This window comes from Lissotriton helveticus, chromosome 1_2 (assembly GCF_964261635.1).
Source record: "Lissotriton helveticus chromosome 1_2, aLisHel1.1, whole genome shotgun sequence".
Taxonomy (NCBI): Eukaryota; Metazoa; Chordata; class Amphibia; order Caudata; family Salamandridae; genus Lissotriton; species Lissotriton helveticus.
This window is the reverse complement of record NC_136058.1, coordinates 104,762,933-104,788,183: the sequence shown is the minus strand read 5'-3', so window position 1 is coordinate 104,788,183 and position 25,251 is coordinate 104,762,933. Positions and strand designations below refer to the sequence as shown.

The window sequence follows — 25,251 nt, the reverse complement described above, 5'->3', positions numbered from 1 at the left end:
GGGGTGACCCTGAACCTTGCCTCCTCAGATTCGAGGAAGAAAGAAGAAGGACGAAGAGCCTTGCTGACCCAGGAAGAACAAGACAACCTACTACTTTGGTCCCAGCCCTACCGGCCTGTCTCGACTTCAACCTGCCTACAGCAAGAACCCCGGTGTGTCCGGCAACCAGCAGCCCCCCCAGAGCCAGGAGGACCTGCCTTGCACTCAAATTAAAGAGTCTTTCTCCTGTGAGCACCGGATTTGCTCAAGCAAAGACTTCCAACACAGAACCCGGAATCTGGCGACTTTGCGGTTCTGCACAATTCTGCATCCAATGGTGCGAGTTCGAATGGCTCAGCTCCACGAGGAGGTCTCCAGTGATTCTTGTGATCTGGCGATCCCTGCCCTCCCTCAAGCTACAAACCAATGCCTGTAGCCTAAACCTGAAGTGTCCCGCCATCCGCGACCGGACCCGGTAAGCAGAACCCACTACCAAAAGACACCCCTGTACCCAACGCCCCACGGCCTTTGGTGACCCGACCAATGGTGTCCAGGCATCACCCAAGATCGCAAATTTCCTCTCCAGCGGGTGGTCGCTCCAGGAAGCCTCCGTGCCCTAGCCTGCAGCATCTTTTCCAAACCGGGGATCTCCATTGACATCCACAGGGTGCTCGACGTCGCCTTGGCACTCTGCACCCACCCGACCCAGTGCCGCTGGTGGTGCAGCTCCTGTGCTGATTGTTGGCCCAGGAGTACTGATCTTATCCCAAGGAGCTTTGCTCCCCCAGCCAAGTGGTCTGCTTGTGAGCAGTCCCTCACCGAGGCTCCCTTAGCCCCATTGGCTAACATTTGGACCCTGAACTTTTCACCCATGCCGCTGATGGTTCAAATTGAGTGCCTACCTGAACCTTGGACACCTCGGTTCTAAACCCCAAAACTATTCATTCAGGTAGTTTATTACCTGCAAACCAATAACCTTCTTTTCTCCATAGGAACCAATGTTGTTATGTTTTGTTCCTAAAAATGTTGTAGAGTTGAACTTTTGTATTAAAAGAAAGTAACTGTGCTTTAAATCAAGAATTGACGTACTTACCTGTAAGTAACTACAGCCAGTGTGGGATATCTCTGTATATCACCTCAAGATCTAGAAGTAACTGAAAAGTAATCCAACAGTAATCTCTCTGTATTTTAAACTGTTTTAAAAGTAATACATACCTGTAAACTATACCAATACAATCCACAATTGCAGTTCTCGCTACAGCTTTGTATTTGAAAGTGTTCTACCTGTACCAAGTCTTGCTTGGTTCTATAAAATAAAATACAAGTACATCTTTTTATACTTACCTCTTTGGTCTGGATTCTGTCTCTGAGTATGTGTAATCAGTTCTTGATTGGGTGATGTATTGATTCGCCCTCCCAAATAATAGAAAATACAGCTCTCCCACACATAGGCACACACACGGGGAAGCAAGAAAAACACTTGGAAAAGGATTTCACTCTCACAAAATGAGGCACATCAAAAGAAGTTTTCAAAATAAAGCGTGGAATTTTATTTGTGCAACACTCTCTAACAGAAAGGCTTTCCCAGATATCAAATGAAATAACATTCAAATGTTTATATATATATATATATATATATATACATATATATATATATATATATATATATATGTGCAAGCAATAATAGCACACTTATAAGTAAGAAAATGTAACTGTTAAATGCATGGAATAGAATACCAGCAGATAATATTGATAATAATATTGGGCGTCCGCTGCAAGAAATAAACACTGTTAAATGCAAGTAATCAGATAAAAGGAATAAACCCTGTTAAAGGAAAGCATGGAAGGTGTATATACACTAACTACATCCCAATGATTATTACCACTGGATTCTTGAATGTATACACAGACACACACACATCACAATGCCAATAATCAAAAAGAATACATTACCGGCTGCAAACACTGCATCTTAGTCCACTCCTGACTGGTTTATTCACAGCCGGGCTCGAGAGATTCAGCAAGCCGAAAACTGCTACTCTGAATTAGATGTGTCCGTCGTTCATTCAGGTCAAAACAAAATGCCGCTTTCCAAGTCAATAAACTCCAGTTTTATAATCTCAGAGCACTCGACGTTTCCGGAAGGACCTCCTCTGCGCCAAGGAATCTTACTGGAGTTGGCCACACCTCTACAAGCATTACAAAGGCAAAAGTGTTCTCACTTATTCTTCTGCACACCCACATGTTCCAGACCCTTATCTTAGCAAAGCTTGAGAAAGTACAAAACATCTCCAAAAGTACAGCAACAATCTTGAACTTGAATAGCCTAAACAACTTGAGTGATCTGGGGGCCTCCCTGTGTGTCCAAAGCTCAAGCTAGACAGAATTCAAGGTGGCATGAGGGCAGGTCAAAGCCAATAGTAAACACTTCATAAAACGTCCCAATGTACAACACAATGCACATTTGTGCACCACTGCCTATAGCATCACACACTTCATTTCCCAATGTACAACATAATGCACATTTTAGTACCACTGTATATAACACATAATGCATATCCCATACCTTCTGTTCCTGGCAAGGCTGTTCTACTCTGTGAAAACACTCCCACTTTGCAGCTTTAAGGAGACACAAAATGTAAGTGCAAAGTGAATTAAATCTGAAAGAGACACGTTAGTATTAGATTCCTTACCTTAGAATATCCCCAGGCGTCAGACTGGATCCGGAAATTTTTGCGTAGCAGTACCCTTGCGCGTCGGTAGGCGTCGTCTGCGGCTCCGCGTCCGTCGTCGGCGTCGTGGGCGCCGTGATGACGTCGTCGGAGTACTTAGACGCCGCCTCCGCGTGCTGACGTCAGTTCTTCTTTTTTCCGCGCCAGCAAGCGCAGATCTGGAAAAAGCAGTAACCCTAGTCTTTTTTGACTAACCCTTTTTGATAATTTTTTATCCTTTTTCGAGTCTTCGACTCCAACGGTGCCGTAGGGATGCCCGGGTTTAAGCACTGCGTGTGTTTATCTTGTCTCGGCGTCGACCACGACGACAAGGCCTGCTCCGACTGCCGGGCCCTCTCTTCGAAAGCCAGACGGGAGCGGTCCCGCAGGCGGCTCGAACTCGGGCAGTCGGTCCCGCGCCGCGAGAGGTCCCGATCCCATGGGAGGTCGAGGGACAGGTCGCTGGCTCGGAGCCACCACAGTTCCGAGAGTAGGCCGCACTCCTCCGGGTCGAAGTCGTCGTCAGGTAAGCGGCACAAGAAGTCCAAGCGGCGTCATCGCTCTTCGGACTCCCCCCGACGCTCGCGCGATGCGGCCGGGGGTTCGGGTGACACCACCCACGCGGCTCCGTGGGAGCCGCGGGCGCCGCGTTCAGCCCCATACCCTACGGTCCCTGGGCTCAACGCGACGCCGGAGGAGGTCGAGTGCTTCCTCGTGGCCATGAGGAAACTATCTCCTCCGACGGCCTCCGCGGCGCCTTCGGGCCCAGCGGACCCATCTGGGACCCCTAGCGGGTCGGGGGGATCTGCCCCGACGCCGTCGGGTGCTTCGGCCCCGGCGCTGCCGACGCCTTTGGGCCCGGCGCCGCAGGTTCCCGTTATCCCGACGCCATCGGCGCCTTCGGGCCCGGCGCCGCGGGGTTCAGTTTTTCCGGCGCCGCCGGCGCCTTCGGGCCCGGCACCGCAGGACGCCGCTGGACCTCCTTCGGGATCGGTTTCGTCGCCGGTGGACCTTACGACCTCCCCGGCGTCGGACCCTCAGGTGTCTCCTCCTGCGCCGTCCTCGGGCGGTGCCGTCCCCGGTTCCACCTTCGTTCCTGTTCCGGCGCCGGAACAGGCCCCATTAATTTGAACCCTGAGTTTCAGGAGATGGGTGATGAAGAGGACTGGGAGGGGTCTGAGGACCCTCTGACCAGGGAGTGTCAGTCTCACGAGGACTGGACAGGAGACCTTGAGGAGGCCAGTGGCCTGGACACCTCGCCAGACACTGGTTTTGTCTCCCCTCCTACCGTGGCTTCGGAGGAGGGGGCAACTTATAGTGTGGTGCTGATGAAGGCTGCCAAGGCCTTGGGCCTTGAGCTCCCCGTCGCGGCCGTGAGGACTAACCTCCTCACTGAGGTCCTTAAACCGCAGTCAAGCTCCGCCGAGCCTCTGCTGCCCTTTAATGAGGCCTTGACCGACGTTCTTCTGGGCACTTGGTCCAAGCCCGCTACGGGTTCGCCCGTAGATAGGAACGTGGCCAGACGCCACCGCCCAGCCCCGGGCGACCCATGTTTCCTGTCCTCCCACCCTACCCCCGAGAGCCTGGTCATCCAGGCCTCCAATTTCCAGACCGCATTCCCGTCGGCCCCGCCGGACAGGGAATCCAAGAGGTATGACCAGTATGGGAAGAAGATCTTCTCATCCCTTAGTCTGGGCCTGCGGTCTTCCAACACCGCCTGCCTCTTGGGATGTTACACCCACTCTGTGTGGGATAAGGTCGCGGAGGTGCTGCCAGAGTGTCCGTTGGAGGTACGGGCCAAACTCGGCCAAGCCCTTGTGGAGGGCCGGGATGCAGCCAAGTATTCCATCAGGTGTGGGCTGGATACCACCGACTCGCTAGGTAGAGCGATGGCAACGACGGTGGCGGTCAGACGCAACGCCTGGCTGAGGTCCGCCAATTTCTCGGCAGATGTCCAGAACACACTCATGGACATGCCGTTCGATGGCCGTCGCCTCTTTGGCGACAAGGCAGACCATGCGCTTGAGCGCTTTAAGGACACCAGAGCTAAGGCCAAGTCCTTGGGCCTCTCGGGCCAGCGCCAGCAATCGGCTGCCTTTCACTCCTTTCGTGGCCACGGAAGGGGTGCGCCCACACGCGCCGCCAGCCACGCTCCGCAGGGCAATACCCAACGCAGTGGCGGCCGTGGGAACCGCCGTCCGGGCGGTCAGGGGCAGCGGCGAGGTCAGTCCACACCTTCCCCCGCAGCATCCGCCTCAAAACCCTCCTAGTCCGTGCTTTCAGGCCCATGTGACCCAGTGGGGGGCAGGGTTCGCCATCACCACCTCCACTGGCGCACTGTCATATTGGACAGGTGGGTGCTGCAAATCGTCCGAAGGTGCTTCTCCCTCCCCTTCGAGGCGACTCCTCCAGCCATGCCACCGCAGAACCACTGTGTATCAGGGGATCATTTGCGACTTCTGCAGGAGGAAGTTACGGCCCTCTTGGCCAAGGGGGCCATCGAGCGCGTTCCTGGGCCAGAAGTAGGGTGTGGTTGCTACTCCCACTACTTTCTCGTACCCAAGAAGGGCAAAGGGGGCCTACGCCCTATCTTGGACCTAAGGAACGTCAACGGCTTCCTCCGGAAGGAGAAGTTCAAGATGCTGACACTGGCTCAGGTCCTGGCTGCCCTGGACCCAGGAGACTGGATGGTAGCGTTGGACTTGCAGGACGCTTACTTTCATATCCCCGTCCTGCCTGCCCACCGGCGCTACCTGCGGTTCATGGTTGGCCACGAGCACTTTCAATTTACCGTGCTCCCCTTCGGCCTTACCAGCGCCCCACGGGTGTTCACAAAGGTGATGGCGGTGGTCGCAGCTCATCTGCCCAGGTTAGGGGTTTCAGTCTTCCCCTACCTCGACGACTGGTTGTTGAAGGCGGGCTCGCCCCAGACAGTCGTCAGCCACCTCCAGACGACGGCAGACCTCCTGCACCAGCTGGGGTTCTCCATCAATGTGCCGAAGTCACACCTGTGCCCCTCTCAGAAGCTCCTCTTCATCGGAGCGGTTTTGGACTCGGCGCGGTTTCGGGTTTATCCGTCCGAACAGCGGGTCCGGGATATTCAGGCTCTGATTCCCATCTTTCAGCCGTTATCCCGGGTTTCGGTCAGGTTGACGCTGTGGCTTCTGGGGCTGATGGCCTCCTGCATCCTACTGGTGCATCACGCCAGGTGGCGGATGCGGGCTCTGCAGTGGGACCTGAAGTTTCAGTGGGCCCAGCATCAGGGCAACCTGTCCGACCACGTCCTGATCTCGGAGGGCACTGCGAGACAGCTGCAGTGGTGGCTTATGGACCGCGATTGGGTCAGCGGCAGATCCCTCTCCCTTCCCCAACCGGAGCACGTAGTTGTGACGGACGCGTCCCTCCAGGGCTGGGGAGGCCACATGGGAGAGGCGGAGATCAGAGGCCGATGGTCTCCGGCGGAGACCCGGCTCCACATCGACCTGTTGGAGCTCCGGGCGATTCGTCTGGCACTGAAGGCATTCCTCCCCTCTGTCCGGGGGAGTGTAGTGCAGGTATTCACGGACAACACCACCGCCATGTGGTACTGCAACAAACAAGGCGGGGTGGGGTCGTGGATCCTTTGTCAAGAGGCTCTTCGCCTTTGGCAATGGCTGGAACGCCAGGGCGTGACCCTGGTGGCTCAACACCTGGCAGGTTCTCTGAACGCCAGGGCGGACGAGCTCAGTCGTCTGTGCATGATGGATCACGAATGGCGTCTGCACTCGGACGTGGCGCAAGGCCTCTTTCAGCGATGGGGAGAGCCTTGGTTAGATCTATTCGCCGCCGAAGAGAACGCGCAATGTCATCAATTCTGCGCGTTGGAATTTCCAAGGCGGCACTCGCTCGGAGACGCTTTTCGTCGCGAGTGGAGTTGCGGTCTGTTGTACGCCTTTCCGCCTATACCACTTCTGCCCAGAGTGCTGAAGTAGATCAAGCGCGACCGGGCCCAAGTCATCCTTGTGGCTCCGGACTGGGCGAGAAGGTACTGGTATCCAGAGCTACTCAGTATGTCAGTCGATCCCCTGGTTCGTCTTCCTCTTCAGGAGGACCTTCTGTCGCAGCAGCAGGGGACGGTCCTCCACCCGAACCTGTCCAGTCTCCACCTCCATGCTTGGAGATTGAGCGGCGACAGTTGACGCCATTTGACTTGCCTCCTGAAGTTTGTAACATCATTCTGGCAGCCAGGCGTCCCTCCACAAAGTCGGTATACGCCTGCAGGTGGAACAGATTTGTGGCATGGTGCACAGCAAAGGCTGTGGATCCCCTCAATGCCCCTCTTTCTGAGGTCCTTCTCTTCCTTCTTTCTCTTGCCCAGCAGGGCTCTGCTCTGGGCACTATCAAGGGCTACCTTTCTGCCCTTTCAGCCTTTCTCAGGCTGCCTGATCAACCTTCTTTGTTCAAGTCCCCTATTGTTAATAGATTTCTTAAGGGCCTCACACACACATTTCCTCCTGTTCCGTTTGTGATGCCTCAGTGGGACTTGAACCTGGTTCTTACATTTCTGATGTGCGCTCCCTTTGAGACACTTCACAACTGTCCTCTTCGCCTTCTGACTTTGAAGACTGCTTTCCTGGTTGCCATCACCTCTGCCAGGAGAGTGAGTGAGCTCCAGGCCCTTTCTTGTACTCCGCCTTTCCTTTCTGTCCATCCGGACAAAGTGGTGCTGCGTACCAAACCTTCTTTCCTGCCCAAGGTTGTCACGGCCTTCCACATCGGGCAGTCTATCACCTTGCCAACCTTCTTCCCGCCACCGCATCCCTCTAAAGAGGAAGAGCGGCTCCACCGTCTGGACCCAAAACGTGCGCTCTCATTCTACTTGGATCGCACACGCCAGTTCCGGGTGGATGACCAACTCTTTGTTGGTTACGTGGGTGCGAAGAAGGGGAAAGCGGTGCACAAGAGGACCATCTCCCGGTGGATCATCCTGTGTATCCAGGCATGCTACTCCTTGGCTAGGAAGGAGCCTCCTGCTGGATTGCGGGCTCATTCTACCCGAGCCACGGCGACTACCACTGCCTTGGGCAGGGGAGTGCCCTTACAAGACATCTGTCAGGCGGCTACGTGGGCATCGCTGCACACGTTTGCAAGACACTACTGCCTGGACAGCCAAGTCCGGAGGGATGGCTTCTTTGGCCGTTCCGTCCTCCGGGACTTTCTGGTGTGATTATTGGTTTGCAGACCCACCACCGGGGTTGGTATTGCTGGGGTATCTATTCTAAGGTAAGGAATCTAATACTAACGTGTCTCTTTCAGATGCACAAGTTACTACTTGTGTAACGATATATCTGTAAGAGACATTAGTTAGTATTAGATTCCTTACCGACCCACCCATCCTCCCCGTTCTGCGAACCAATATCTAGGGTTAGGGTTGTCTCCTTTCAGGGCCCTAGTTTCAATGGCACCAGTGTTGGTTTTTAACATGGCTCTGCGTTTCTGGCGCGGAAAAGCTGTGTCTAGGAACTGACGTCAGCACGCGGAGGCGGCGTCTAAGTACTCCGACGACGTCATCACGGCGCCCACGACGCTGACGACGGACACGGAGCCGCAGACGATGCCTACCGACGTGCAAGGGTACTGCTACGCAAATATTTCCGGATCCAGTCTGACGCCTGGGGATATTCTAAGGTGAGGAATCTAATACTAACTAATGTCTCTTACAGATATATCGTTACACAAGTAGTAACTTGTGCAACATGTAAATTCAATTAAAATAATGGTTGTCAAAGGTCATCACATTGTCCCAATACATGGGAGTGCCTCTGGCACCACAAGTGAACACAATAAATGCTTAACACACCCTCTGGATAAGCCTAACTGCTCGCCCATACTATCACAAGGAGAGCTGTTAGTATTTACCTAATTTAGCCTCTGGTATACCTCTGGGGATCCACTGGACTCTGTGCACACAATACCTTTCTTTGGTATAGTATATACAAAGCCAACTTCCTACAGACATCATACATTTTATACCCTCCTGCATGCTTTGAGGAAGTGCACCCAGATCTCTGGCTTCCTTAAAGCCTCAAGCAACTTTTCACTCAACTATGGGGTGAGTGCCTTGTAGAATACTTCCAGTAAGCTATCGCCTTCTGGTATCTTTCCTGCTGGAATTGCATATCTGATAGAGACATCTAGTCGCAGATTCCTTATCTTAGAATCCTCCCCAGGCTCCAGACTGGATCTGAAAATGTTCTCAGCAGTACCTCTGCGTGTCGATAGAGGGCGTCAAGCAACTCCGCAGCTGCATTGTGTCTCTGATGTGATATCAACGGAGTCCTTATAAGTTCTCACTGATGTCAGTTCCTTTTTTCCACGCTAACACACGGATCCGCACTGCGATTTTTCTGGCTGCTTTCGGCCTACTTGATGTTATTTCATCGATGGAGGAGTGTGCCTTTTTCCCTCTTCTTCATTGTCTTCGGGGTTCAATCCTTGTGAGTCCTGTTGATGACTTATGTCCACCACGGATCCTTACTCAATTTGCATGTGGTGTCTGGGTGAGCACCACGACTCTGGCAAGTGCAACAGTTCTGACCGACAGCGCGCAGGGAACGTCGCATGAAGCTCCTGGGGGCACAGATGTCACAGTCTTCAAAGTCTTCTCATCGTCCTCACTTCCCTACTAGTTCTAGGGACTGATCACACATCCGTTCTAGGAGTCGTTCCTGTGGGCGTCATTTACCTTCGACATCTGGAGATAACTCTCAGGGCCGGTGGTCGAAGTTGCGGTGCCTCCCGACTTCGCCTACTCATCCATCCATCTCCTAAAAGCTTTGTGTTCAGGCTGCTTTAGCCTCGCAAAATATTGATTTTCATCCCCCTTGTCCTCCAGAAAGGGAGACCAGGAAGTTTGATGCTTGTGGTAGGCATATTTTCTCTTCTTCTAATGCTACTTTGCGCTCTCTGAACACTTCTTGTGTGCTCACCTGCTTCTCCCACACCTTGTGGAACTCTGTGGAACGCCTCTTACCCTCCCTTCTGGAGGAAGCCCGGAATGCTCTTGTTCCCCTGGTACAAGACAGCAACAAGCTGCCACACTTAGCATCCACTGTGGTATGGATACTACCGATTCTGTTGGTAAGGCAATGTCCTCTTCCATTGCTCTTTGTCGACGGGCATGGTTGCGTGCTTCCAGGTTTTTAGAGCCTGTGCAAAGTACTTTGATTGACATGCTTTTTGATGGTAACTCCCTTTCTTGGTGTGCATGTCGTTTCGACTTTATGCGGTACAGAGTCTTAACTCTGTTGTTGTTCTAGGGTTGTCGGGGACAGTTTGTTTCCCTTTGCTTTGACTTGTCCGGCTTATCTCCCCGTTCCAAGGTTACACCCAGTGTAGTTTTACTGCTTTCTGCAGGTACTTTTCTTTTCATTTATGCTGTCAGTGACAGGTTTCGTTTTCTAACCATCTGAAACATATCTCCCTTTGATGTCTCATGGAAGTCTGCTTTCACTGCTTCTTTTTGCTGCTTGATTTTTCTTCCCTGAATACTTACTCTGTGGTGGGTATTCTGTTTGTTGTGCGGATGCACTATAGCCTTTTTCCCTGTTTTTGGGGACCTTATTTTATATGCCTTAGAGGCATTTTATGAGTTATCTATGCACTTAGTGTGCCTTATAGGGACTTCGTCTTCATCTTTTGTCTTCCACTCCAGATGGGCGACACAGGTACCACAAGCAGGCACAATCTCCTTCCTCCTCCCCCTCTTCCCCCCTCCTTCCTCCTTGCTCCCCCCTCCTTCCTCCTCCTCCTGTTTCTCTTTCTCCCTCCTCCCCCTCCTCCTTCTCCCTCCTCCCCTCCTCCTGCTCCTTCTCCCTCCTCTCCTCCGCCTTCTCCCTCCCCTCCTCCTCCCCTCCTCCTCCTCCTTTTGGACTACCCATCAGTTCTGACCGATATAGAAGCTCAATTCAGTGACCCAACATAAATACAAATACACTCTCCCATATTGTAATTATCAGTCCTCTATGTGATATTAAATGGCTTGTATACTAACGTATATCCGTGAGTCACAGAGGATGACCACCTTCCAGGAGCACCCAGAACCAAAAAGGTCGAAGAGTGCCAGTGAGAAGGCCCACCCGTAGCTACCCTGAATACACAGTCCTATAGCCGTCCCAGTAATAACCAACATTTTGTGCATCTAAATTCGCCTTCCTTTACTAAACAGTTTCACTCTACACATATATGCCACACTCTCAGGCTCCATGATCCAATGCTATTGTTCTAGTTTCCACAGAGTTGCTTTGGGTCCAGTACCCACCCTTTCCAAAGACCTCTTCAGGTGTCATCAAGGAGAGCAATTGTGCCATCATCCTCAACCACTGGCTTGCTAGTCCCTCCTTCTTTGTTGACGTGTCTGTCTCCCATCTGGTGATCAACACTGCACACTTGAGATGCCCTGGGCCCCGCAGCCTAAAACTGCCACCGAGAAGGCCCAGTAGCACTCCCCAACTCTAGCCATTCCCAGACCTATTATGTTGAGGTGAAAAAAAGAAACGTTTCCAATATGAGTGACACAGTTTAGCGGGGAAGAGTAGCATGTATTTTAATACAATGGCCCTAAGTATTTGTTTCACTGAGTCAAAGGTTCTTCTGAGATGCTGCACTCTCTATGTTTAATATGGAAAAACCTGGATGAATGGTCCTTTATATCTGAGATCCAACATGCGTTCAGCCCTTCGCAGTATATGGTCACGGTCTCTATAATTAAGGAATTTGAAAATGATAGCTGTCAGTGGAGCCATGGGCGGAGAGGGGCCGCCAGAGCCCTAAGCATCTGTTTGATTATAAAACACTGCTAGAGTCCATAGGCTTTACAAGGTCTGTTATCCAAATCTCTAAGAATGTTTCTGCGGTTTGCACTTGGGAGATCTCCAGGAACCCAACAAATGACAGGTTGCATCTTTGGAACATTCGTTCTGCATCATCCACCCTATTGTCCAGATGATGAGCCAAATCAGAGATGGAGGGGACAGTGTTCTGTAATTCACTGAGTTCTGTCCTTGGGGCTACAGCTGATTTTTTAGTTTTGAGGGATCTTTCAGTGACCTTTGTCGGGTCTGTGCACTAGAGGTTGCCCTCCAAAGAGATTATGTCAATCTTGTACTCCATCAAGTGTCCAGTATTCTTTATTGTCACCAGAGTCCCCATGGGGCTGCCCGGGGTACTAGAAGGCCCTCTCAACAATCTGGGTATACGTGGCAGTTCCATTGGACCCCAAAGAATACTGGTTCATTCTTGTTAGCTGTATCATTTTTATAATGTTGTCTTTTGGAATTTTTTATTATAGTGTACCAAGGGCCAGTAGGGGCAGATAGGGTCTGGTTATCTCCGAGCTTCACAAACTGTGGTTTCACATCTTGCCCCTAGTCTCTATAGGTCATGCAGAGTGCGCCACACCAGAGGCTCCAGTGTTCCTGGAAGCAACAGGTTGATTTTGTCTTTTGGAATTTTTTATTATAGTGTACCAAGGGCCAGTAGGGGCAGAGGGGGTCTGGTTATCTCCGAGCTTCACAAACTGTGGGTTCACATCTTGCCCCTAGTCTCTATAGATCATGCAGAGTGCGCCACACCAGAGACTCCAGTGTTCCTGGAAGCAACAGGTTGATTTTTTGCTAGTATTATGGCCAAAGGAAGCTCCCTAGTCCCTAGTGGCTGCAGTGAAAAAGAAGGAAGAATTCCTGTGTCCAAAAGCAGGCCCTGGTGGCACCCTATATTGCACATGGGTGATCTGCTTCTCCCCCGAGAGACTGCTCAGCTGGCGGTGTGGGGCAACCAGGAACTGCCCATCACGTGCGGGCTCACTTCGGAGTCACATCTCCCAGCCAAAGTTGCAGGACGTGCAGGTAGTCCCAGTGTACATGCAGGAGATGCCTCCTCCCCCAGCAGCATCTGTTTGGTGTGGGCCCCGCAGCGCCATGCTGAATCAGGCAGCCTGGTGGTGCTCCTCGTAGATTCAGAGCATTGCCATGGCTCACATCTGGCAGTACATCACTCAGATCGTTGGATAAACCCTGAAAATGTCCCCGCTGTCAGCCCTGTCAGCCCTCGCAAGGTTAAGTGGGTATGTGGCTCTGCCACATTGAACCGCTCGGCCACTGCATCTGGCTTCGCTCCCTGCAGGTCAGTGGGCACCTCTGGGACCAGCAATGAGAACTGGTTCGACCTGGGCTGACAGATAGTGCAATGGATGCCTCTAAGTAATTTCACCCAGGTTTATGCAGGATTTAAGTTGAGCAGGTGAGCCAGCAGAAACTACATGCTGTTGGCTATGATGCTTTGCCAGGCCCAATTGGAGTACTTTTTCATTTCTCATTGTAATCATTTTTCATTTTTGCTTATTGCATAAACATATGTTGCACATTTTATTTCCATAGTAGATTGTATGAGGGATACACAGTAACACTATTCATGTTTTCTAGTTATATTTATCAAAATATATTCAAAATAGCAATCAAAGCATTATATAGACAACTACATATTGCTTTCTAGACAGTTCTGGAGAAAAAGAGGCTAAGGGACTCTGACGATTATTAGTGGGAAACATAATGTGACAATGACATCCACCCACACTTCCCCACCATTATATTCTCTTGCCATTCCTTGTCTGCTCCTGTTTGGATACATCTTCAAATGCCTTCATATATTCATACAGTGCATCTGGCCCTTGGGTGGTTGTGGTGTTAAAAGTGCAAATGATGAACGTAACTATGAGCATGCCAGTTTAACTAAGTAGGATGGAAGTAGTCATTCAATGGTACAGAAATAGAAAAATGTAGAGCATAGATTTGGTGGTCAAATACTAATTTTTAATTTTCTGACCACAGACAACCCCTCTTGAGAATCTCCACAGATGTGAATCTTGCAACAGCTCCTGCGTGTACAGGTGGCGCCAACAGCCTCCATTGCCTCTCCGTCTGCCTTCCCACATGATGACAGAGTTGGATAGAGGCGCCACTAATGTGTGCTGCCTAAGATATTAGGCACCTTGCCTGGAAAGCAATTTGAAAACACAATCTATGACCAAATAAACTTAGATGATCTAGCACTGGAACTTCAGATGCATATTGGTTAAACGCGCAAACTTTGAAATGTAGTCTGTGAAGATACAGTCAGAGTTATCATCGACAGCTCAGAGACTTAACTGGCAGGTCATCCACAACACATAGAGCATCTCAGTGGCTGAAACAGAAGAGAAGATAATTGAAATACAATGTGTACTCAAGGCAACAAGGCATACATAGAAATTAGTTTAAAAAACATGTAATCCTCCTAGTATTTAAGCAGAGATGTAGACTGATGCCCTGTTTACTATATTGTACTGTGCAGAGGTGACTAGAAGAGTTCATGGTAGTCGCTATTCTGTGCATCCGTAGAACACATGGGTTGAATAAGGCTTGCATTCTCAGTTATACCACAAGAATATATGCCATCAGTCAGAGATATATCTTAAATAATGTGTCAAACTAGTAGAAATGTTATAGGAGCTGTGTGTTGGGAGTGTCCATGCGCTCCTACACGGAGAACGAACCTGGATTATCATTTGAGGTGAGATACTACCCACCGCCAAGGAATAATCACATCCCTTACACAGGTAAACCCTCAAAGTGACTAAATTAACCAGAGCTCAACTCCCTGGTAGCTATGGCACAGAATATACAGGATTACCTTAAGACAACTTGTAAAGTATTTGTGCCGTACCAAAACAGTCATAATATTAAAATGCAAACTAAAAATCCCAAGTGGAAAAACAGTAAATGTAATATGCAAATTGACTCCAAAATTACATCAGTTGCTTTCTTTCCAAACCAACAGCACAGATCTGAAGAGATACCTTTGTCCTTTTTCTTTCACCTTTTCAACTTTTTGTCGACTCTTTTTTGAGCTTTCCTCCCAGAGCGATAGAGACATGTCTCCCAACAAACCCACTGGGTTTAAACCATGTGAAGTTTGTCACGGACAGATGTCTGTCTCTAACCAGCACTTGGTTTGCCTGTGAGGTTTGGGGTGGGTCTACGACCACAAGGCCTGCAACCACAGCAGGTCCATGCGTCTGAAGGCAATTCATGAGTAGGCAGTGAAGCTCCTGGTACACAGGGCAGCACAGATCCTTGGTCTACAGCTGCTCTGCATTGAGGTCAAGGCCAATGTCTTGACAGAGGTGTTAGGGGTTAAGCTCTTTGGAGTCTATACTCCCCTTTAAGGACGCCCTCACTTATGTTCTCTTGGGGTCACAGGCCAGACCATGCACTGATGCTGACGTATGCAGAATAATAGCCTGCCAACATTGCCCAGCCTCTGGAGACCCTTTCCTAGCTTCTTTCTCCAGAGAGCCTGGTAGTGCAGGCCTTCACCGCCAATGTAAACCCAAGTGCATTCCCTACTACCCTATTGTATAGGAGATCCAAGAGGCTGGATACCTTTGGGAAGCAGATCTTCATCTTCACCAGCTTGGCATTGCGGTTGGTGAATCCTGCATGACTTTTAAATCAATATACCCGCGCCTTGTAGAGTTCGTTTGTGAAGCTACTGCCCATGCTTCCCGAAGAGGGCTGGGGCATAATAAACAAGGTATTGGTTGGTGGCCGTTTTGCAGCTATGTTTACCACTTGGTTTGGACTGCACACCACTGACTCATCCATTCCTGGTTGTGGTCCATTGGGTTTTCAGGGGATGTCCAATCATCTCTGACATGTATGCCCTTTGACGGCTCCCACCTATTCGGTGACACGCCTGAGACATCACTCTAGCCCTACAAAGAAAGCTGGGTCACTGCCAGATTCCTTGACCTTTAATTGGATTCCAGGCAACAGTCCTTTTTCCCCTTCCGTGGCCACGACTGCACTCCCATTATTAACTACCTTAGGGTTATATACCCTTAATCTACAGGTTTAGACACACTAACCCAATAACACAAGGACTGTGTTCAATGAGGAAGAAGGAACTTGTTTACTGCAGACCTGTACCCTGCCACATTTCATGGGGGAGGTGTGCATTCTGGTAAACGAAACATTCCGTCTTTCAGGGACATAGTGGTATTCAGGAAGCCCACTTTTTATACTTAGAATGTCACACTCAAGCCTTAGTACTAATAATGACACAATGTGTGTTAAAATGTAGGTTTAAAAACGTATTGCTGCATTCTGTGGATTAGTACATGCGCAATGAGCATAGAATATATTAACCTATAATTAGGATTACTAAGAGAGTGAACTAAACTGACGTTTCTATCATGGCTCACAGCACCAGAGTCCCTAATACCTAAAACCACTCCTAGCACCCAGTACGCATCACTCTGAAAGCATGAAAATTATCTCACATTACCTACAGGTGAAGTGTTACAATTGTCGCTCTGCATACCTGCCACACAGAGGGCCTCTTTGTACTCTGACCTGCAGTCATCAAGGAAAGGAGGCAGGAGCCTTCTGTGTTTTAAAGGTCGGCCAAACTCGGTTTCAGCCCCATAGGCCCAACCTAGATCCAGAAAGAAACAACCAGTGATCTGGAATCTGATGTCTCTCTAGACAGCTCAGGCGATGACCTCTCTTATCTGAATGGTCAAATCTCAGTGTTTATATAAGAAACTGACCACTGCATAACCTAACTGATTATAGATGACTAGAAGGACAGAAACACATTGAGAAAATCCAGCGGGAACTAGTATTATTTAGAGGCGTCACCTATGTGCACACATCACTATTATATCTCGCATATGTACCATACAAACATGAGACATAGATATTCTAGGGCATCTTGGCCAGACTCATGTCTTGTATGTTGCTGATAGACTAACAAGAAAACATTGCTGTTGAAACTATGTGTGCCTTCGTGCATGAAAATGTGTAAAATAACTAATATAAAACTGACAAAGGGAATAACTGAAATCAGGCTAATACTAAGTACCTTTGAAAATGGAGTCTGGTGCAGGAATCTATAAATCAATGGGCAACCGCTATACCAAACTTACCTCCAACACAGCAAGCTTCTCACTCCTTTCATGGCTGGGGACACGGATCTCACAGAGTTTGCATAGCCCACACTCTGTTTTAGTTTTAGTTCCCCATTTCTCCGGCTGTCACAGCCTCCAAACCTCTTTAATTGGTCCTCTACGCAGCACACCCATCCCTTTGGCAGCAGGATCAGGCACCACCTGCCCTTAAGGCAAACAATAACATCTGACAAGTGGGTGTTTCAACATGTGCACTGGAGTTATGCCCTTATATTCCTGGGATCCTATCCATCATCCCCAGAACGACTTATGGAGGACCATCATCTTCTTGCTTTGTCAGAAAGTGCAAGCTCTGCTAGCCAATCACAGGGTGCCAGCATCATAAGAAGGGCTTGGTTGTGATTCTTGCTATGTTCTGGTGCCGAAAAAGATGGTGGCATTCATCTTATCTTAGATCTTTGCCTTCTTAATGCCTTTCTATGGAAAGAGAATTTTGGGATGCTCATTTTAGCTCGTCCTGTCTGCCTTGGACCCTGGAGACTGGATGGTAGCCCTAGACCTCCAGGACACATATTTCTACATCCCTGTCCTGCAAGCCCTCTGGTTTTACGTGCAGCTCACGGTGGGCCAGGAGCATTTTTGGTTCACTTTGCTCCCCTTTGGCCTCATCAGTGCCCCATGAGTATTCAGTGATGGCGGTGGTTGTGGCTCATCAGCGAAGTCAGGGCTTCCAGTCTTCCCCTACAATAGCTGACTGTTGGAGGTAGGCTGCCCCAGGTAGTCATCACCTAACTCCAGACTACGGCAAATCTTCTGCATTCGCTGGGGTTCATTATCAACGTGCCAAAGTCACACCTAACTTATTATCAGACACTTCCCTTCAATTGAGGCATTCTGAACACACTGCAGTTTCATGCCTAATCTCCAGAGCAGAGCGTTCAGGGCATTTAGGCTATGATTCTAATGTTTCAGCCTCTGTCCTGAATTTCCGTGAGACTGACTCTAAGGCTTCTGGGGTTGATGGCCTCCTGTATGCTGCTGGGGAGCATGCCAGATGACATATTTGGGCTCTGCAGTAGGATCTGATGTTTCAGTGGGCACAGCATCCAGGGAATATTTCTGATCTGGTCCAGATTTCAGAGGAGACTGCAATAGATTTCTAGTGGTGGTTGTTAACCCACGATTAGGTCAATTGAGAGCCCTCTCACTTCCCCACAAAGAATTAATGGTGGTGACGGATGCATCACTACTGGGATGGGGTGCCACTTGGGGGATGTAGGAATGAGAGGACTCTGGTCTCTGGCAGAGAAGATGCTTCACATAAACCTTCTGGAGCTGCAAGCAATTCACTTGGCGTTAAAAGCCTTCCTTCCATCCATCAATGGAAGGTTAGTTCAAGTGCCATGTGGTACTGCAACAAACAGGGTGTGGTGAGGCTGTGAACCCTGTACTAGGAGGCTCTGCGCCTCTGGACCTGACTGCAGCACCAGGACATTTTCATGGTCCTGTAGCATCTGGCGGGGTCTCTTAATGCCAGGACAGACCAACTTAGCCGTTGATGCCTTCACAAGTGGCATCTACATCTGGAGGTGGCGCAAGGCCTCTTCTGCTAATGGGGAGAACTTTTGTTCAATCTATTTGCCACCACTCAGAAGATGCAATGCCAGTGCTTCAGCGCATTGGAGGTTCCAAAGCATCTCTCACTTGGAGAAGCGTTCCAATTACACTGGAAGCCAGGACTCCTGTATGCGTTTTCACCTATACCACTCCTGCCCCAATTTCTCAAGAAGATCAGGACCAAGTCATTCTGATGGCTCAGAACTATGTAAGGAGGATTTGGTGTCCCAAGCTCCTTACCATGAGCTTCTGTCCTCCTATCAGGCTGCCTTTTTGGGAGGACCTCCTGTCGCAGCAACAGAGCAGGATTCTGCACCCGAACCTGCACACGCTCTATCTGCAGAATGATTTGATGTCATCCTGGCAGCCAGGAGTCCCTTAACAATAAATCTATATGCCTGTCATTGGGACACATTTGTAGCTTGATGTTCCTCTTGTAACATTGATCTGATTTCTTCCTCCCTGTCGGTGTTGCTATTGTTTGTGCTGCTGTTAGTCCGGCAAGGCCTTTCCTTGGGCACCATTAAAGGTTATTTTTCCATCATCTCAGCTTTTTACAGCTGTTGGATTAGCCCTCACTATTCAAGACACCTTTTGTGACATGTTTCCTTAAGGGATTGTAGCATTTGTTCCCTCTCACCCGTTTTGTCATGCTGCAGTGGGACCTCAGTCTAGTTCTGACATTTCTTGTGTGTTCTCCATGCGCGCCTCTGCCTATCTATCGTCTGTGGTTACTGACCCTTAAGGCAATATTCTTGGTGGTCATTACATTTTTCAGGCGGGTCAGTGAGCTGCAAGCTCTTTTGGGCATACCTTAATATAACAGCTTCTACCTGAGCAAACTGGTTTTTCGGACTTGTGCCTCCTTTCTATTAAAAGTGGCAACCACTTTCTACGTCTGCCAAAGCATCACACAGCCTGCATTCCTAACGCCATGTATCCCTCCCCGCCCCCCGTGGGTTGGACCCAAAAGAAGCTTCTTTTTTACATTGCTTGCACCAAAGAGCACCATTTGGACAATTGCTTTTCATTGGTTTTCGTGAGTGCCAAAAGGCAAGGCGGTGCATAAATTAACCATCTCTCGATAGACTGTATTCTGCATCAAAATCTGCTATGCATCAGCTAAAAAGAAACCTCTTGAGGGTTTGAGGGCTTGCGTGCCCATTCCACCAGGGTCAAGGCCTCTACTACTCCGTTAGCATGCATGGTACCTGCCCTAGACATCGGCCAAACTGCCACATGGGCGTCCCTCCACACTTACCCCCGAAGCACTACTGCTTGGATAGTCCGGCCCAGCAAAATGGGCATTTTTCCTGTACGGTCCTGCAGGACTTCCTAGTATGAGCCTGTTCGCAAACCCACCTCTGGGGAGGTATTGCCTGGGTATCTATTCTAAGGTAAGAACTCTATGGTTAGAAGTCTCTATGGAAGAAGAAATTACTTACCTTCAGTAACTCTTTTTCTGGTAGAGACTATCTAACCACAGATTCCTCACCAACCCTCCCATCCTTCCAGGTTTGCGATATAGGTTCTTCCCCTTTAAGCCTGTTAAATGTCTGCACACTGGTTCAGTTGTGACTCCATGTTTTTGGCACAGAAATAGTCATTAAAAAACTGATGCCAGGGTAGTGCCTATGATTCAAACGGTGTTCACATGGAGCAGCGCAATGTCACCTATCGATATAAAGAGGTACCACTCAAGATTTTCTAGATCCAGTTTGATGGCTGGGTAATATTCTAAGGTGAAGAATCTGTGATTAGATAGTCTCTACCAAAAATAGCATTTCAGATGGTAACTTATTCATTTTTATTTTTTATGTGTATATATTTTGGACTGCATATACCAATCCGCTAATATTATCTAATTTTCTACAGTTATTACTGAGTAGACATCATAGACTTCTCGTATTTTGTTTCCCAAAAAATTCAAACATACGAAAGGTGAACGGAAGAATGCTTGTAAATATTCTAACCACTGGCAATTGTTCAGGTTAGCATTCCAAACCATTGTTCATTTGCGCACCATGGAACATCAGATTAGATCCAGCCATATGCAAATCAGCCATGGTCCTGCTCCAATAGGAGCAATACAGTCCGAAATCCCAAGCTGCCCCTTTCTGAACTGGAACACTAGCAACCCAGTACCGTTATCGCACTACTTGGGCCACTTCAGTTGAGTGCATCATGACTCGGACCCATCCCTTTGCATACCTTGGGTCACTTACGGCGATACATCAAACACACAAAAGGTAATCGGAAGAAAGCTTGCAAATAGCCTAGCCACTGACGAACATTTGGGGTAGCATACCAACCCATCATTTGTTTTCCCATCATGCCACCCCATATTAGACCTACTCATATGCAAATCTGCCTTGATCCTTATCCAATAGGGACAGCCTAGCCTGAACAGCCAAGACAGCTCCTCTCTGAAGCTGGAATACAATCAACAGCAGGTGGGCAAAAAACATGTTTCCTCAAGTTCGGAATTTGAGGTAGGCCATCTAGAAAACGTTTTATACTGGTTGCGTGTTTATCATCCACTTTTTAGCTCGACTATAAGCTGTTAGCATTGAGAGAAATCACCGGAAAGTGCAATATGCCTTTTAATCTAAATGGAAACCTGCGCAGCCATGTATTCTTTGTTATTGTTATTTTAGCAATTCTTTGAAAGTGTGTTGAGATCTCTGGAGGATGGCCTTTGCACTAATAATGACTTTTAATTCACTATTTTTTTCCCAGGGAGCAGCTGCAGCAGATGGCAGATTGAAACGTGGCGATCAGATTCTAGCTGTGAATGAAGATGTTTTGGAAGGGGTCACTCATGAACAGGCTGTAGCCATTTTAAAACGTCAGAAGGGAACTGTGTCATTAGCTGTGTTGCCATAATTGTGTTGTACAGTCTATGTGGGCCGTGCAAGTATATGTGTAGAGCTCGATGTGGTGCAATACCAGGGATGCTGATCAGCATCGCCTACTACAGCTAGAAGTCACAAATTCCATTACTGTTACATGTGCAGTGTGTGCAAAATGTTGTGACTAGCCGCTTTCTTCACTTGCCAGTCTGAAAACCAAGTTTCATGGTTGAGCTACATCACTTAATAAACTACATTCCAGAATGCTGAATGTGCTTTCCATTCAGATAGTAAAAAAAAAAAACATCTGCATATTTCCTTAGTCTTCAAGACAGGCCAACCAAGGTGTCTTCTTCAGCTGTGCTTGCACTATGCTGATGGTCAGATCCACTGTCACTATTTGCACACGCACCATCAATATACAAGGCCAGCTCCTCTATTTAGTGTGGACCAACCAGTTAAATTGAACATCTTTTCTACTCGAAATTAGATCATGAGGGATTTTCAGATCCATTAAAGACAAAATGGTTCACATAGCTGCTCATGGCTAATGGGATATGCATAAAATCATTTTAAAGGGTCTGCTAACCTCTGCTTTGTATGATCTCTTTAAGAAGAGTTAGTGCTCAGACTGGGAATACCCCTAACATTTCTATCTTCTTATCACCAAAGACATGCACATTGAACCAAGAGTTGAGGACTTTAGTTTGGCTTCATGTATTGCTTACCTTCAGAATATGTCCAAATACAATGGTTTGGAGGACTGGGCTTCATTCAGACTGATGCCTGTTCTGGCAATACCAAAATTGTGTCTGTATTGTGTAGGCAGCATTCATTGTTTCACCTGTCAAATGTGTGTTCGGCTAAAGCACTTGGTGTTCTCGGCTATCGAAGAGCAGTGTGTCTTTTTTTCCAAATCTAAATGAAGGACTCTGGTGACAATCCGGATCCAGACTACGTACTATCTTACCTTCCCGTATCTTTTTCAAGATGTCCCTTCACCTGCTCCTCCTTAGAGTAACAAACACCCACAGAGAACCAAAGCTAACGTCATGTTCCATCCTTAACTCCAAAGAAAATGGACATTTGTGGTTTGGTGTATAGATTCAATCAAGCACATTGGACCGTGACTAGAATTCTTTTTTTTTTTTGTGGTTAAATCACACTGAGGAAGGTGGCAAAAGTAACAACTAACAAAGGTAAAACAATAACTTTTGATTGGATGCAGTAGTTTTCCTACTGGACATAACAGCACGCTAAATGATTTATCGAACTCAAAAGTTCCTAGCATTAGTTATCCTCATGAGTAGTGTAGATAAGTTTACCAATGTTCTAAAAGCTGAAATATCAGTGTCTCCTGTGAGAAATGTCCCCCCACTTATGATATTTAATTGCCAAATTGTATAAGTCTACTGGAATGCACTTCTATCTTGATACTGATATAAAATAACAAATCTTAACTATTGAGGTAAATACATTTCTTTACTTTTATTTAGAGATACATATATATTTATTTTTTTCAAGACACAAACATTTAAATTCTTGAAGACTTCTGTAAGGTAGACTACAGATTTTTTAAATTAAATAACATTTACTAGGAATGTAATCCGTATGCCAACATCTGCCATTTCTGTAAGTGAGATTTCTGTTTCATAACCGCGCTAAATTGCTGCATTCGACCCTGCACTTCTGAAAATATAGCAGGCCTGTTACCACCAATACAACAGCATTTCTGTTTTTTCTTTTAAATAAAATCGACAAGACTCCAAAGTGGTGTTTACTTTTCTAGACAAATAGATTTATTTGGAATAGTTATGTAGCATGGAAATGAATTGTGTCTGCATACCCTGCAACACCAAGATTTCATATTTTAAAGTGATGACCAGAGCAAATAAGGGTCTGGTTCAAGGCACAGTATACCTTCTTGTGCCATTGCCTGCCACCTTGGATATGCCTCACACTTGCCTACAATATTTCATACAGTGCCAAGAAGCCGCAAAGCTCCACATCATCAGTTTGCACATCAAATGAAGTGAGGTTCTTTTTCGGTAGACACTGACATTTCTTCACCACTAGGCCATAAGCATGTTGGCTTATAATGAAACACACATGGCCGTACCTCTGCTCTGTTCTTTCTGGGCACGCCGGTGAAGTTATAGTCGATATTGAAATCTCTCTAAAAAATGTTAACTAAAAATCAAATCTTTAGTGTCATTGTTTTTTACCAATCATATGCAAACAAATATGTGCTTATAGATCATAACGTAAATATGTTGTTTACAAGAACAACTTGTAATTCATAACATTACAAGTCACAAACAGTAAATCAATTACCTTCCAGTGCACACAACTCCAAGTAGAGTGTAGTAATGTGCCAATGACAGTTCATTCCTGTTAGTCTTACGTCATGATATGTTTGTGTTTGTGTCGAGCTGTGCATAATCACACAGTGCATTAAAATGCTGGAACGCAGGATTTTCTCGTAATTCCAAAACGCAGTGCCTATATAACTTTGCTTATTTTCAAATGTATTTGAAGTCTGCTTTTCAAAATTGTCATTTCTCTTTAGTTTTCGGATTATAAAAATGTTTTGTGAGTGATATTTAACAATTTTAGGAATTTTATAAAGAAATGTGTACACAGAGTTAAAGGTAAATGGATGAGACATTTTCGTTTCCAGCTACTAGGTGAAATGCCAAATTAATTCGACTTTCTAGCCAAAAATTGCACTTCGGTGCTAGTTATTCGCACATGTAACAGAAATTTGATGGGAACTTTTCATGACTGCAAAAAAGAAACGTCTGGATCCCACCATCCTCAAACATTACTTTCTCGACATTTGGGAGTCCCAGATTTAAAAAAAAATCACTTCAAAACAGAAAGGGTCATCTTGATCTAATATGTATCTGAAGGTCTTATTCTTTGACTGAAATATACAATTTCCCTGTTCATTGCAGTTGGTCTCCACGGTATGTGGATTATACTATGCAGCATTGTACAAATAAATCCCCAAAAGATTACTTAATGATGATGTTTCTTTTTTTATGGTGGAATTATACGTCCTTGAGATGAGACAAGCATGGATGCTGATGGTTTATAAATAAGTCAAGTCATTCAATCCATTGGCCTGCTGTGCAGCGCATACATTTCCCTGGGGCTCATGGGCTTCCATACCTGCTAACATTCAGTTTACTTTTTGTAATCTGGTATTTTCTTTTTCTTATAAAAATAAATGACATGGTACGCTTTCTGATGAGAAAAATTGATAAATTATACCTTCATACAATCAGCACTTTGCTTGCAATGCAGTTTATGTTAAGACGTTAAGGTGTTTTCGTGACTTAATAATTTGAAATGGATACTATATAAAATTGAAACAGTGAACCTGGAATGGGAGTAACTTAGACCATTTTTAATTGTGGGGCCTAATTTGTTTTCACATTGTCGACTTGTTCAGTTGCATGTGTTCTGTAGCTCATTAAGATACGTTGTATGTATATTAAGACGATATGAGAAAATAAATGTTTTATGACTTCTTAATATTGTAATAAATCACAGTTTCATGGACTGGTGTACATTTTATTTCATCATAAACACTGTGTTTAATGGTCCTAGTTGTTTGACTGTCAAATTAAAAACTTTTCACTGCTTGACATTCATCAAAATAGTCTGGAAAAGAGAGTCCTGAAAGATTCATCTTGCAGTGCTAAAACTGACAAAGACCCAACACTGAGATAAACATTGCCAAATAGAGGTAGATTAATAGATAGTGCAGTGCTCGTTCATCACATTACACTTTTGCGCACTTCATCACAAACATCTTTGGACATGCATATCACTCTAGGTTTATTGGTTGTGCTACAGAATCTGATAATGTTCTCAAAAAATTTTGAGCAAATTGATTTGGTAAATCTCAAAACCTCTAGAACACTTTGGAAATGTACAATTCAGTATGATTTCCAACATTCATACCCCGGCTGGTGCATCTTGTTAACATTCTTTTGTACCTTGCAAGGAGTGGCTGTTAGCTCTCTGTGACTAACAGCAGTAACTGAAGGGTTCCCCAAAATTGGATCTTTCACATATTTTGAATATTCCCCGTCAT

At 47.1% G+C, this 25,251-nt stretch overlaps 1 protein-coding gene across 8 annotated transcripts in view; it reads left to right on the top strand.

Moving 5' to 3' along the window:
* The window catches only part of PATJ (PATJ crumbs cell polarity complex component), a 1,530,963-nt gene extending 1,506,250 nt beyond the window's left edge, over positions 1 to 24,713 (top strand). For 7 of the 8 annotated variants that reach the window (XM_078669616.1, XM_078669595.1, XM_078669605.1 and 4 more), the window contains one exon: positions 21,034 to 24,713. In XM_078669616.1, coding sequence (XP_078525742.1) covers positions 21,034 to 21,180 — 147 coding nt within the window. In that variant the 3' untranslated portion in view covers positions 21,181 to 24,713. The remainder of the gene's footprint in view (positions 1 to 21,033) is intronic. The other variant, XM_078669639.1, reaches the window with a different exon arrangement.
* Positions 24,714 to 25,251: the final 538 nt, after the last annotated feature.